The 12,500-nt window shown below is 47.6% G+C and overlaps 1 protein-coding gene across 1 annotated transcript in view; it reads right to left on the reverse strand.

Moving 5' to 3' along the window:
* Positions 1 to 8,658: 8,658 nt before the first annotated feature.
* The window catches only part of LOC132452655 (uncharacterized), a 4,396-nt gene continuing 554 nt past the window's right edge, over positions 8,659 to 12,500 (reverse strand). The window contains exon 1 of the mRNA XM_060045383.1: positions 8,659 to 12,500. This exon is cut by the window's right edge and continues 554 nt beyond it. Within this exon, the coding sequence (XP_059901366.1) occupies positions 10,597 to 12,381 (1,785 nt within the window). The 5' untranslated portion in view covers positions 12,382 to 12,500 and the 3' untranslated portion in view covers positions 8,659 to 10,596.

Raw genomic sequence — 12,500 nt, forward strand, 5'->3', positions numbered from 1 at the left:
CACTGAGGACGTGTTTGAATCCACTACAGTTTATTGATGCAAGCCCTTTTCTTTTTGGCGATTTGATATCACAACGAATGTGGCTTATTTGGTTTGCAAACCAGCTACTGAAACTTTCCGAACTCATACGAAAAAAAGGGGATCTCTACTCAGTCCACGTGTTTTATGGGGCTGTGTTGCGTTACCGCCACCTGCTGGCCTTCTCCCGGGCACTCCGGCATTGCTATGCCATGCGTGTACGGGCGCAAGAAGGAAATGTTCCTGAATGTAGCAGCGTGTGTGAATAGTGGGTATTGCTGACGGTGCCTGCAATGCTATCCAAGTAATCTACCGGGAACTATGTGGGAAATGCGCTTTAGTGCGTAGGTCTGTTTGTTTGCGTGTGAGTGTGTCTCCTTACAGTCACCTGACCCGGGCTGACCCGGGTGGGGTCGGGTGAAATGGGGTTGACGTCATGGTTAGTGCATGTTTGTGCTCCACCACCTTCTCCTCTTCCTCCTTCTCCTTCCACTCGCTGGCCTACTTACAGTCGACTCACGTGGCATCAGGGCTACTCACATCACACTCCTCACTCCTCACATCACTCCTCCCGCGGAGCAGCGGGTGGAGTCCAGCCACAGGAGTCTGCATACGACCGAGAGGTCGGAACAATGGAGTGTCGGAGGAATTACATTGACCCGAAGTGAACCGACAGCTGTCCCGCACACGGCAACAACCCCTTTCTCCTCCATGTAGCGTTTCAATCTTGACTTCAGAGTCAAAGTAAAAATTCCTTTCCCCAAATTCCTTCTCCACCACGGCCGAGATAACCCCCACTATGAGTTTTTATTGTGGAAGTAACAGAGAGTTGGAGAACCCGACGCAGCCTTAAGATTCATGATATCAGAGAATATCCCCTTCAGTTCGGTCGCGGCGCAATGAATGAATAAAGATCGTATGCACGTCAGAAGCAAAAAACGTTTATTTTGACAGATGTGCCCGAAGTTACAACCTTGTTGATGACCAACGTTTAGGAAGACATGTCATTTTAATTCTGCCATGGGTGAAATCAAAGCGCAGTGTGTACTGAATGCATGTTGATGATACACTTCTTAAAGGCGGGTATTGGCATGACACCGGCTTCCTCCATCTTCTGCGTCACCTTTTTAAATAAATCGCCGTTTCTCGTTTTCCGACGGCGACAACCATGAACATATAAAGAAATAATTTAATATTTATATTTATAAAGAAATAAGAATTGTTCATCTGTCAATGGCGACAACAAAACGACTACGACTCCTTCTACTTCCGGCTCACGTCCCCCGGCCGCAAGATCTCAAGCATGCCCGAAAAATGCGAAATCCGAGGCAGAGAGTTGATAATTTACCAACTCTTTCCTCAGTGTTTTTTCTTTGCTCTGTAAACCACAGGTATTTGTGTGTGTGTGTGTGTGTGTGTGTGTGTGTGTGTGTGTGTGTGTGTGTGTGTGTGTGTGTGTGTGTGTGTGTGTGTGTGTGTGTGTGTGTGTGTGTGTGTGTGTGTGTGTGTGTGTGTGTGTGTATGTATGTGAGAGAGAGGCTGCCCATAAGGCTGTGGGAGAGGTCCCTCAGGGCAGGGAGAGAGGCCAATGAGGTTCTCCCAGGAGCAGGGACCCTCAGGTGGATCACCTCACTGGAGACTGTATTTAAAATACGCACGTGGCTCCGCTGGAGGGCCACAGCATCCCCAGCAGAGGGCCAGCGGAGGGGGAGGGCCCCTGAAGCTGAATACGGGCTCTGGATGATATCATAATAACAACATTATGATATCATCCGCCCCTGTTAGCTGTTGACTGCTAGTTTCAGATGTTATCTGTAAGCGTTAGCCTGCAGTGGGGCGATGTTATCATCCACAACGAATCTCTTAAAAAAAACAATCAAACCCAGCATTTAGCATTTAATCGGTCAAAGACCAGGGGCGTTATCTTTTGAATATAAACACGTTAATATCTTTCAATTATCATGTCAATAGTACATCAAAGTACACCTTGATGTACTATTGACATGATAACGTTGCTGATGTTGTCACATGTTATGTTTGTGTAGAATACGTGTATCATTTTCATCATCGGTTACGTCATCTAGAAAGGGCTCACACAGCTAAGATCTTTGAATGTTTTTCCACTTTGTTGTCATGTAAATCTCCTTTCCTGCAATCCAGAGCATCGGGTGAGGTCCGCTGAAGCAACGAGCTGCAAGGCAGAGTGCATGTACGTGCACTCTGGGGACACGCTGACCTGCCCCAGCAGCCACTGGTCTCTCCCCGACCTGCGCCCCCCTCTGGCTCTCTATCTCTCTCTCTAGCTCCCGCCCCCCACTCACATTCCTGTTAGAGTACAAAATAGAGATCAGCCCATCAACCTCCTCTCTTCTCCTCTCCTCTCCTCAGCTCCATCAGCTCTCTCTCTCACTCCCTCCTCTCTCTCAGTCTCTCTCTCTCTCTCTCTCACTCACTCACTCACTCACTCACTCACTCACTCACTCACTCACTCACTCACTCACTCACTCACTCACTCACTCACTCTCTCACTCTCTCTCTCTCTCTCTCTCCCCTCTCTCTCCCCCCTCTCTCTCTCTCTCTCTCTCTCTCTCTCTCTCTCTCTCTCTCTCTCTCTCTCTCTCTCTCTCTCTCTCTCTCTTGTTTGAATCGTGACTCGTGACTTAAATCGCGGCAGAAGTCGGAATCCGTCGGTAGCAGGAAGTGGGAATGATTCCTATGAATCATTCCCACTTCCTGCTTTTAGAAGCCCATGTTGAGGCTCTGCCTCCTCGATGTGGTAACGTCGGGGGTCATCCCGGGTCCAGGGCCAGCGGGCCAACACAAGCTGAACACAACCTCTCCTTTCTGCACCGACAGACATTCCCCAGAGGGGCGACGGCGACGGTGCAGAGTGACTCACCTGATCACCAGGGACCAGGGACTCTTGTAGCTGACACCGAGATCAGTAACTTACTCACTAACTTACTCACCTACTTACTCACTAACACATTCATTGCCCGGGCCAATCAAACAGCAGTCAACAACTGAGTTTTGTCTCCAGTATCAAGTACATCAGCAACCACCGGGACTTCCAAGCCTTTAACATTTCTTTACGTTTAAACATCTGGTAAAACACATGCGTCGTTGCGTTAACTGCACCTTCGTTGTTTTGCTTCCTCCAACTAATGACCACATTGCTGATGTAGAACAAAACTATTAAACTAAAGATAACTGCTTCTTAATCACTCCACCCCAGCCTCCACATGAGTGAGTGGGTGTCCTTGTTACTTTGTGAATTACCGGTGAAATCCTTCATTGTTGCAACCGTGACGCACGTTGGGTCAATATTTGAATGAGATTCCCGGCTGGCAGCCCGTATGTGTTTACGGTTCTGTGGTATCAGCAGCTGGTGAGACTACTGTTATTGTTTTCCTGCTTATGGTCCATGGTTAACACCTCCTGCTGCTGGTCCGCCATGTTCCAGAGTAAAGTCATAAACACTAACCGCTATAACCGCTGATAAAGTTTCCCGTAAACTGCTTCCCCTTTGTGGTTTTATTATTGCTTTAGCAAATTTGGCTTATCAGTGATGTATGACATCACGGCTGACTTTTAGTTGAGCGTAACATCCTTTAAACAGACGGTAAGCAGTTAATGAAAGCAGGAATCTGCTCAAGTTCACGTTCATTAGAGGGAAAGAGTTTGAATTTAACCAACTAAGACGGCTTGAAAAAGTGTTAAAGAGATATAATAGTGATGTGATCATTGATTAAGCATCATTGGAATTATTCCAATGATAAACGTTTGGGTTGGTATTAATTTAGAGATGGTGAAATAGGTATGAGGTTAGAGATGGTTAAGTTTAAGTATTAGGTTAAAGATGGTTAAGTTGAGGTGTTAGTTTAGAAATAGTTAGAGACGGTATAAGGAACAGGGTCATTCAAATCAGTTAATGCAGTAATACACGTTTTGTAAGAATGAATTAACATACTCTAAGCGTCTAAGAGTACCATATTAAGCACTATATACATTTTATTTATTATTATTATTATTATTAACATTACTATATTTGTGCAGTCATACAATTATTATATAGAATTAGCATGGGCTAGTGTTAAGGTAAGTGAGTTTTGGTTAGGGTTAGTTTTAAATAGCAAACAGGAAACACCATTAGTAAGGTTAACATTAGTTAACGGTTAATTAACTGTAAATCCATTTTTAGTTCATGCTTATTAGTGCATTAATGGATGTGAATTGTTAGTTAATGTACCCTCATTGTAAGTACTGTGTTACCAATGACATAAACAACTTGAACTTGAGCTTAGATAGCACTGCCTCACAACCGCAAACTACCAGCCTCACATAGCTGTCAAGGTGTGTGTGTGTGTGTGTGTGTGTGTGTGTGTGTGTGTGTGTGTGTGTGTGTGTGTGTGTGTGTGTGTGTGTGTGTGTGTGTGTGTGTGTGTGTGTGTGTGTGTGTGTGTGTGTGTGTGAGAGAGAGTTGAGTGGTTATTTTCCCCCTCTGACCCCTGAACTTTTGGTTAGTTGAAGGCCCTCCGGCCTCCGACAGGAAGGAAGCCTAGAGCTCAACAAACAGTCAGTCCTTTGTTTGGCTCTCTCTCTCTCTTTTTTTCTCTCTATCCTCCTTGACCTACTTTCCGAAGAAAAAGCCGGTGTTACTCGTCGGTAAATGTCCACAAACAAAGCCCTGGAAAACATTCCGATATCGGTCGCTCAGGCATTCTGGAGGCCTTGTTGGAAGAGCGAGAAGATTTAAACCAGTTTATGATCATGAATAAAAAGACGAGCCAGCAAAGATAATAATTTAATGAATCACTACGAACAATAGTTCACTGGTTTTGGTGCGTTCCGATGCAGTTGTCTCCTATGTCGTAACACTTTTACCGCTGTAGGGCTTTCACACAGGGTTCCAGGGATTTGTGTGTGTTGCATCATGGATACAAAACACCTCATCGCTCTTGATCACCCAATACTCCTGATCCCTCTCAATGACCTCTGATAACTCCTGACCACTCCCTATCGATCCTGATCACTCCCTCTCCTGGTCACCTCCCACCCCCCCCCCCCCCCCCCCCGTTTACTCCCCATCACTCCAGTGAACTCCTGAACTTCACCTTATTTATTACAGAAACACAGGCGGACGCAAGGGGACACTGTGTGTGTGTGTTTGTGTGTGTGGGTGTGTGAAGATGTGTGCGCATGTTTGTGTGTGTGTTTTCAAGCATGTGTGTGTGTGTGTGTGTGTGTGTGTGTGTGTGTGTGTGTGTGTGTGTGTGAGTGCGTGTGCGTGTGTGTGTGTGCATGTGTGTGTGTGTGTGTGTGTGTGTGTGTGTGTGTGTGTGTGCGTTTGCTTGCATGCATGCGATTCCAGGCCTCTAATTATCTGTGTGTTCCATCATTTAATTTCAAACCCTTTTCACTCTTCTGCTGCGCAGGCCTCAGCCAAGAGCCCTCCGACCCTGTAGAAGAGGACGAATGATCAACGGAGAGCGTGGTACCCTCCAGGCTGAGCTCTGCAAACAGACTTAAAATATCTAATTCAATCTATTCATGTATTATTCAATGTTGGTCCTACTTTCCGCTGCCCTCGTCCTATCAACAGAAAAACGGGGTAATGGTTGGCTGGCGATAATTCCTGTGCTGGTTATTATGGGATATGCTGTGCCGATGGTGCTGGTGGCATCAGCAGCAGGGGGGCCACAGATGGAGACGAGTGCCGTGTGATGGCAGGGTTCGATACGGACGCTGAGGAACAAAGCCTTCAGGTGCGATCGTCATGGCGACGTGACCCATGGATGTTCTGCTCTTCTGGCTGTAGGAGAACGGGTAACAGGACTCCTTCAGACGCATGCTGCTCACAAGTCTTGTGGCTGGTTACACACTGGATATGACGGGCGGTTGACCTTCAGGATGTTCTGATGCAGAAAGGAGAAGAGCCATGACGGGGAAAATAGAGCAGCCTGTGCAAGGTCTTTACTCTCCATTCCCTCTCTCGCACTCGTTCATTCCCTCTCAACCTTTCTCAAAGTATCCAAAAGGATTTATTGGCATGGAAAATTGCATTATTATTTAACAAAGTATACAAAATAATCAATAATAATCAAACTATTTCCTGGGACTATTCGCCATAGAATGACTTGTCTTTACCCATCGCCGCGAACATTCTCTCTCTCACTCTCTCCTCTCTCTTTCTCTCTCTCTCTCCCTCCCTCTATATCTCTCTCTCTCTCCTCTCTCTCTCTCTCTCTCTCTCTCTCTCTCTCCCTCTCTCCCTCTCTCTCTTTCTCTCCCTCTTTCTCTCTCTCCCTCTCCACCTCTCTCTCTCTCTCTCTCTCTCTCTCTCTCTCTCTCTCTCTCTCTCTCTCTCTCTTTCTCTCTCTCTTTCTCACTGCTTCTTGCTCAACTTCTGACCTACTTTCCTGCTTCGAATTGACGAGTTGTCAGTGGTTTAAGGAACATACCACTGGATTCTTTGCGTGTGTGTGTGTGTGTGTGTGTGTGTGTGTTATGGGCGGGGGGGGGTGTGGGTTCGCACATGCGTGCGTGTGTGTGTGTGTGTGTTTGTGTGTCCAGGTGCATGCCTGTGTGTTTGTGCATTTGTTTGTGTACTCACATGTGTGTGTCTGTGTGTGTGTGTGTATGTGTGCGTGTTTGTCTGTGTGTGTGTGTGTTTACTCACATGTGTGTGTGTGTGTGTGTGTGTTTGTGTGTGTGTTCTCGCATGTGTGTACGTGTGTCCAGGTGCATGTCTGTGTGTTTGTGTGTGTGCTCTCACATGTGTGTACTGTATGTGTGTCCAGGTGCGTGCCTGTGTGAGCGGAGACATTGTGAAGGGCACTGATGCAACAGCCTACAAGAGCGGCTTTGTTCACAGCCTGGAGGACGATCCCCTCGGCTCCTCCCTGATCCCCGCTCTGGCTCCACTTAGAACCGGCTTCAGCCGGAGAACCGGCAGGTACTGGATCACAAAAACTCGTCACACACTCACCCCATCGCCCTTAAGGCCTTCTTCTTGGCTTTCATCCTGTCACATGATCTGAGACGCCAATCATCACACATCAGACGTCACATCTTCAAAATATACTTGAATATAAACGTCTTCAATAGCTCAATATTAAGATGTGATTTGTTAAGAACACGTTTAGCTATTTCCAACCGACCACTTCAAATAGAAAGTAAGGATAATTAAACGTATAAATAGCTTTTAAATACACCCCCACAGAGTGCAAAGACAGGCGTAGCTTGCTCTAGATAAGTTCCGTGGTACAGACGGGCCAGCCCCAGCACCTCCAGACAGCCTGATATCCTATTACAATAGCCTGGAGGAATTTTCAACTTTGCACATATTTCCGGTCACAGCTTGTAAGCGGGTCGCAGTACGGAGACTGGGAACTCAGTTGCCTTAATTTCTTTGCAAAAAAATGTGCTTTTTAGATGCCATGCCTTTTTAGGGCACGGCATCTGATAAGAATCTCTTCCTGAACAAAATACTACAGCTGAGTGTTGAGGCATGAGTACCACGATATGAACAGGCATGTAAGCTCTATTGTGTTTATAGGACGCTGTCTGGCCTGCACAGGGTGGAGGAACTGGTCCAGGGAGCTGGGGGTGTACACACTGTAATCTGGGTCATCCTCTCCGACCCAGCTGAGCGGTCTGGGTTTGTAGGTTAGCGGAAGGCAGCTGATCCACTGGAGGAATGAGGAACAGGGAACGGCAGAAACTTGAATCACTGAAGCGGCTCTTTCCCATGCCTGGATTTGGGTCTGACTCACGTCATTGTTTTCTTTGAGAGAAAACAGATAGATAGATAGATAGATAGATAGATAGATAGATAGATAGATAGATAGATAGATAGATAGATAGATAGATAGATAGATAGATAGATAGATAGATAGATAGATAGATAGATAGATAGATAGATAGATAGATAGATAGATAGATAGATAGATAGATAGATAGATAGATAGATAGATAGATAGATAGATAGATAGACTGTAAAACGCACTGTACGATGCCGTGACACACTGACATAAGACATGAGAGCGCTGGTCGACATGCTGGCTGGTACTGGTGTAACACTGGCCTACTTGTCGCCCCTACTCCCCAGCTGGAATGAGGCTTGTCGACGGGTAATACACCACTACTGCCTTCCAGTCACTCAACAGGAGGCTCCTGTACACTCGGGTTCCACCTGGTGCTGGTAGATGTCCATCTCTTACGGATCTTGTGTTTAATACACAAGGGTGTCATATTGTTGGACTTAGGGTGTCATATTGTGCATGGTTCCTCCTCTAATACGCTGATGGCATCACTTACAATACGGAATCAGGCCTTTTTTTGATAGCATGTCCTTTGTGAAGGTTTAACTACTAGCTCTGATTGACTGCATCATCATTACTGCATTTCCGACAGTGTGGGACAAAGGTTAATTACTACATCAATGAGTGTTCAGTAGCTCGTTAGTGATTGCAGTTAGGTAACATGGCTAAATTTTTTATGAGGCTCTGATTATGGTTGATATCTTATCTGAGATTTGGTAGTTTTTCTATGGTAGAAAAACTAAGTTGTGTGTATTCTTTGTATTCATTGGTTCCCTGGAAACCAACCTTACAATCGTAGCGATGAAACAAAACAAAATATGTCCACGATATGTTGAGAAGGCCATCATTGTCTTTATTTGACTTTCAACCTCTTAATGCGCCATCATCCAAAATGAAAATCAGTGTCAGTAAACATACATAGTCATGTCAGATGTAGGTGTGGCCTCAAACAAACAGACCAATCACCTTCCATCCCTAAGAACCACACAATTCTCCCATCTCCTTTTTTTTTTTCCGTTCTTTGTTGTTTCCATAAAACCATCTGCAAAACCAAAAACACAACATATTTTATACACAGTGAGAAAACAAGCAGTGGGTGTGGGGGGGGGGGGTCCTCGTGTTCAATAGTGGGACGTTACGGTAACAGCACATGAAGAAATGGAGAAAACAGTACAGTGTTGTCCGACGGCAGGGGTCATTTTACATTTATACACAAGTGCTTGAGAAGCCCAGCAGGGGACGTAGCCTCCCAGGTCCCGACAGGCCCTGGACCGTCCAGTATCAGAGCTTTATCTAGGATCAGGGTCGGGGCATCAGAGGAACAGCACAGGCACGTAAGGTAACAGATCACCGTTTCCTTAGAGAAGCTCAGTATGGTGGCTGTGCTGGCTGGTGGCTTGTAGACCACCAGACACCGTGGAGGTGTCACAGCGACTATAGATTGTGTTCCTATATTATCCTCACTGATCCCATGATCTGATAGCAGGAAGTATCAGATGATGGGAGGAGGTTCTTGATATCAGAGGGGTGCCGTGCTGCAGAACTGCAGAACAGATCGATGGGTCTCAGGGTTACCCTATCAGAGCTCAACAGGCCGTCCCTTTCTTTGATGATTCATTCTAAACCCATGTGGTATGTATCCCATAGAGTCCGTACAAATCCATAGGCTATCATCCTGTGGGCTTTAATGCAGAAATGGGCACAAAACAGGGAAATAATTACAGAGGGTCAGTAGACGGGAAGAACACGACATTGTTGATAAAGCTTTAAATGAATCTCAGCGCACAGCCCACAGCTGGTGACCATTTTAAGAAGGCCCCGTCGCAAGAAGCAATACGCTTCCCATTCAGTGCTTTTGGCGCTCAAACTCAGACAGCCCACCTCTGTTAACAGGGCATTCAAACGCTCAAGCTGTGTAATGGAGGGAGATGTGTTTTCATTGAGTCAGTGGGGGTCTGGGACACAGAATGGCTGTACATTAATCAGATTCATCCTGGGACACTCCACTTTCAAGATCCTCTTCAACTTTTTTAGGTATTTCAATTTTCTTCCCCCAAAGATTTCTTTGCAAAATATATATTTATATAAGATACGTAAATTGATATATCACAATCATGTACAAAACAAGTGCTTGAAAAAGTAGTGGAGATTGTAAAATAATAGACATGGTCTGGGGTCGGGGAGGTCAGAGGTAGGGTCCAAGGAAGAGGTATGGAACTTGGTATCTGAAGTTTTGTAGATGCCTTTGCTTCTTTGGTCTAGGGAATGGTCCCGTTTTTTGTTTGCATTTCATAAAATTAAGGCAGATAGCCACACATTTGTATGTTTTTTTGCTACAGTCAAATTCGTACCAAATTAACAGTACTGATAAAGCTTGAGAAAAGACAAGAGTTTTGTTTTCTGTTACTACATTCTTTGCTAAAAACAAGATTATTCACGATGGTGAATAATCGTGTGGAATTGAAGTACAAAAGGCTGTTCCATTCCCCCTCTCTGTGCATTAACAAAAGTGCTTCTGAATGAAGAGGGTGTAAGAAATGACATATCTTTACATTATATACAAATTAATATCACAGGGGTCTCAAAGTGTCCAGTCCTGTGTGATGATAGTGTGGGAGAAGTCCAGCTTCTTGTCCCGAGGAGGGGTTTCATGGGAGGGATGTGCTACCGAATGGAATGGAGGGCCTGACTGGTTTAACATGAGATAACCAGAAGCAGCTGTGCCCTCTGAGGCAGCTTAAGCCGCAAATGTCACTCAGTCTAGCTGTTCTGCGTCGTCCGTCCTGGACCCCTTTCCTGATGTAACCTGGGTGCTAATGCCCACCAAGCTATAGCTGTCCCTCACGTGGTTCTGTTGGGTAGCCAGGGCCAGGTAGGGGTGCTGGGGCAGAGAAGGCAGCATGGCAGAGAGAGGGGTGGCCGGTGACTCCTGAACAGAGTTGCTTCCGCTTGTGCTCATAGACCTGTGCTTCAGTCTGAGTTTGTGTGGTAAGGCAGTTCCCTTCACCTCCCCCTGAGAGTCCTTAGACTGGACCTGAGAGCTGCACGGGGGCGTGGGGGCGGCCGGCTGGTGGAACCTGACCAGATGCTGGTTTGGGTAGCAGCCCGCGTCGGAGCAAGATGAGGACGGAGGCTCGTCCTCGTCTGTGGATGCGTCTTTGTCAGAGCTTCGGGGGTCTCCGTCACTGGAAGAGGTGTCCTTGTTGGAGCCTCTTGAGTGTGGCTGGTAGAAGACCTCGCTCCGGCTCCCACCTTCATAGGTGAGCATTGGGGGCTCCTCATCTCGGTTGCCCAGGTATGAGTGGTGTGTCTGGGGGATGTGGGGGTAAAAGTCGGCCTGAGAGACACTCTCCCCCTCAAGGTGTTGCTGGTGCTGCTGGGGTGAGAGCTGTGCAGCGCTGAACGCCTGCGTCTCCTCGGCCTCACTGCAGCTGTCTGGGTACTCATACGAAGGGGAGTCTAGCGTCTTCCTCTTCATCTGCTGGGTGACCTCAGCCAGAGTCTCTGTGGTGGTCTCTCTGGACTGCTGCAACTTGCTAATGCAGCCGGGCCCTGAGATGCTGACCTGTTGCTGGGATTCGCAAGGCTCCAAGTCCTGGTTCCTCGCCATGCTCTCCACAGGATAAGGGGTGCTACTGGAGCGGTAGAGGATGACACTCCTCTGGGCAGGGGGGGCATGAGAGTGAGTCTGGCTTGGGGACATGAGGGCGGTACCGGCCTTCTCCAGAGGCTGTTGCTGGTGGTGTTGCTGGTCGTGGGGAGTTGGCCCATGATAGGCTCCAGTCTCCTGCTCCTGAGAATGATGCTGGCTCTGGTGGTGCGCAGGCATGGCGGCCAGCCCGCGGTGGATGTTGAACATGATCTGTGTGGTGGTGTCGTTTGTGATGTCCATCTCCGACGTCTCTCCCTCCTGCTTGATCTCAAAGCCCAGGGGCTCCGGGCTGTCCCTGGAAGAGCTGTCGGACATGTCGGAGAGCGAACCCCGCGGGGAGTACTTCACCAGCAGGCCTTCACCACGCACCGAATGCTCCGTCTCCGAGGAGTCTGAGTTGATCATGACCTGGGAGCCACTGGAGTAGCCGCTGGAGTAATAGTGGGAAGAGGAGGAGGAGCCTCCGAGGCCTGATGCGTTGGCTGCACTGAGCTGCTGGCTCTGCTCCATGTAGGCGGCGGTACTGATGAGGCCGAAGCGCAACTTGAGCTGCAGGAGCTCCGTCTTCAGCCGGACGTTCTCGTCGTTCAGCGCCATGACGCGGTTCTCCAGCACCATGTCGTTCAGCCGGCGCTTCTCACGGGACCGCTTGGCCGCCTCATTGTTCTTGCGCCGTTTCTCCCAGTAGGAGGCGTCCTTCTTCTCGTCGGAGATGAACTCGCGCTTGCGCCGGCAGCTCATTCTGACCTTTGGTTTGGCGGGTCGTCCGAGGCGACCTGGAGCTCCTGGGTCTGATGTGAGAGACTCTTCTAGATCGGCCTCTGGACAGCTGGATTCGTTCTCCGAATTTTTGTTTAACTGTGTCAGAGATGAACTCAGACTTTCCATTCTTGTCCTGTTGCAGCCAGTTTTAAATCTTGCCAGACCGACTGAGTAAAAAAAAATAGGTCAGATGGTTTGGGGCAAGGGGAGTATGGCGATAACCTGGTTCAAAATACAGTTTCTAT

Source organism: Gadus macrocephalus, chromosome 2 (assembly GCF_031168955.1).
Source record: "Gadus macrocephalus chromosome 2, ASM3116895v1".
NCBI lineage: Eukaryota > Metazoa > Chordata > Actinopteri > Gadiformes > Gadidae > Gadus > Gadus macrocephalus.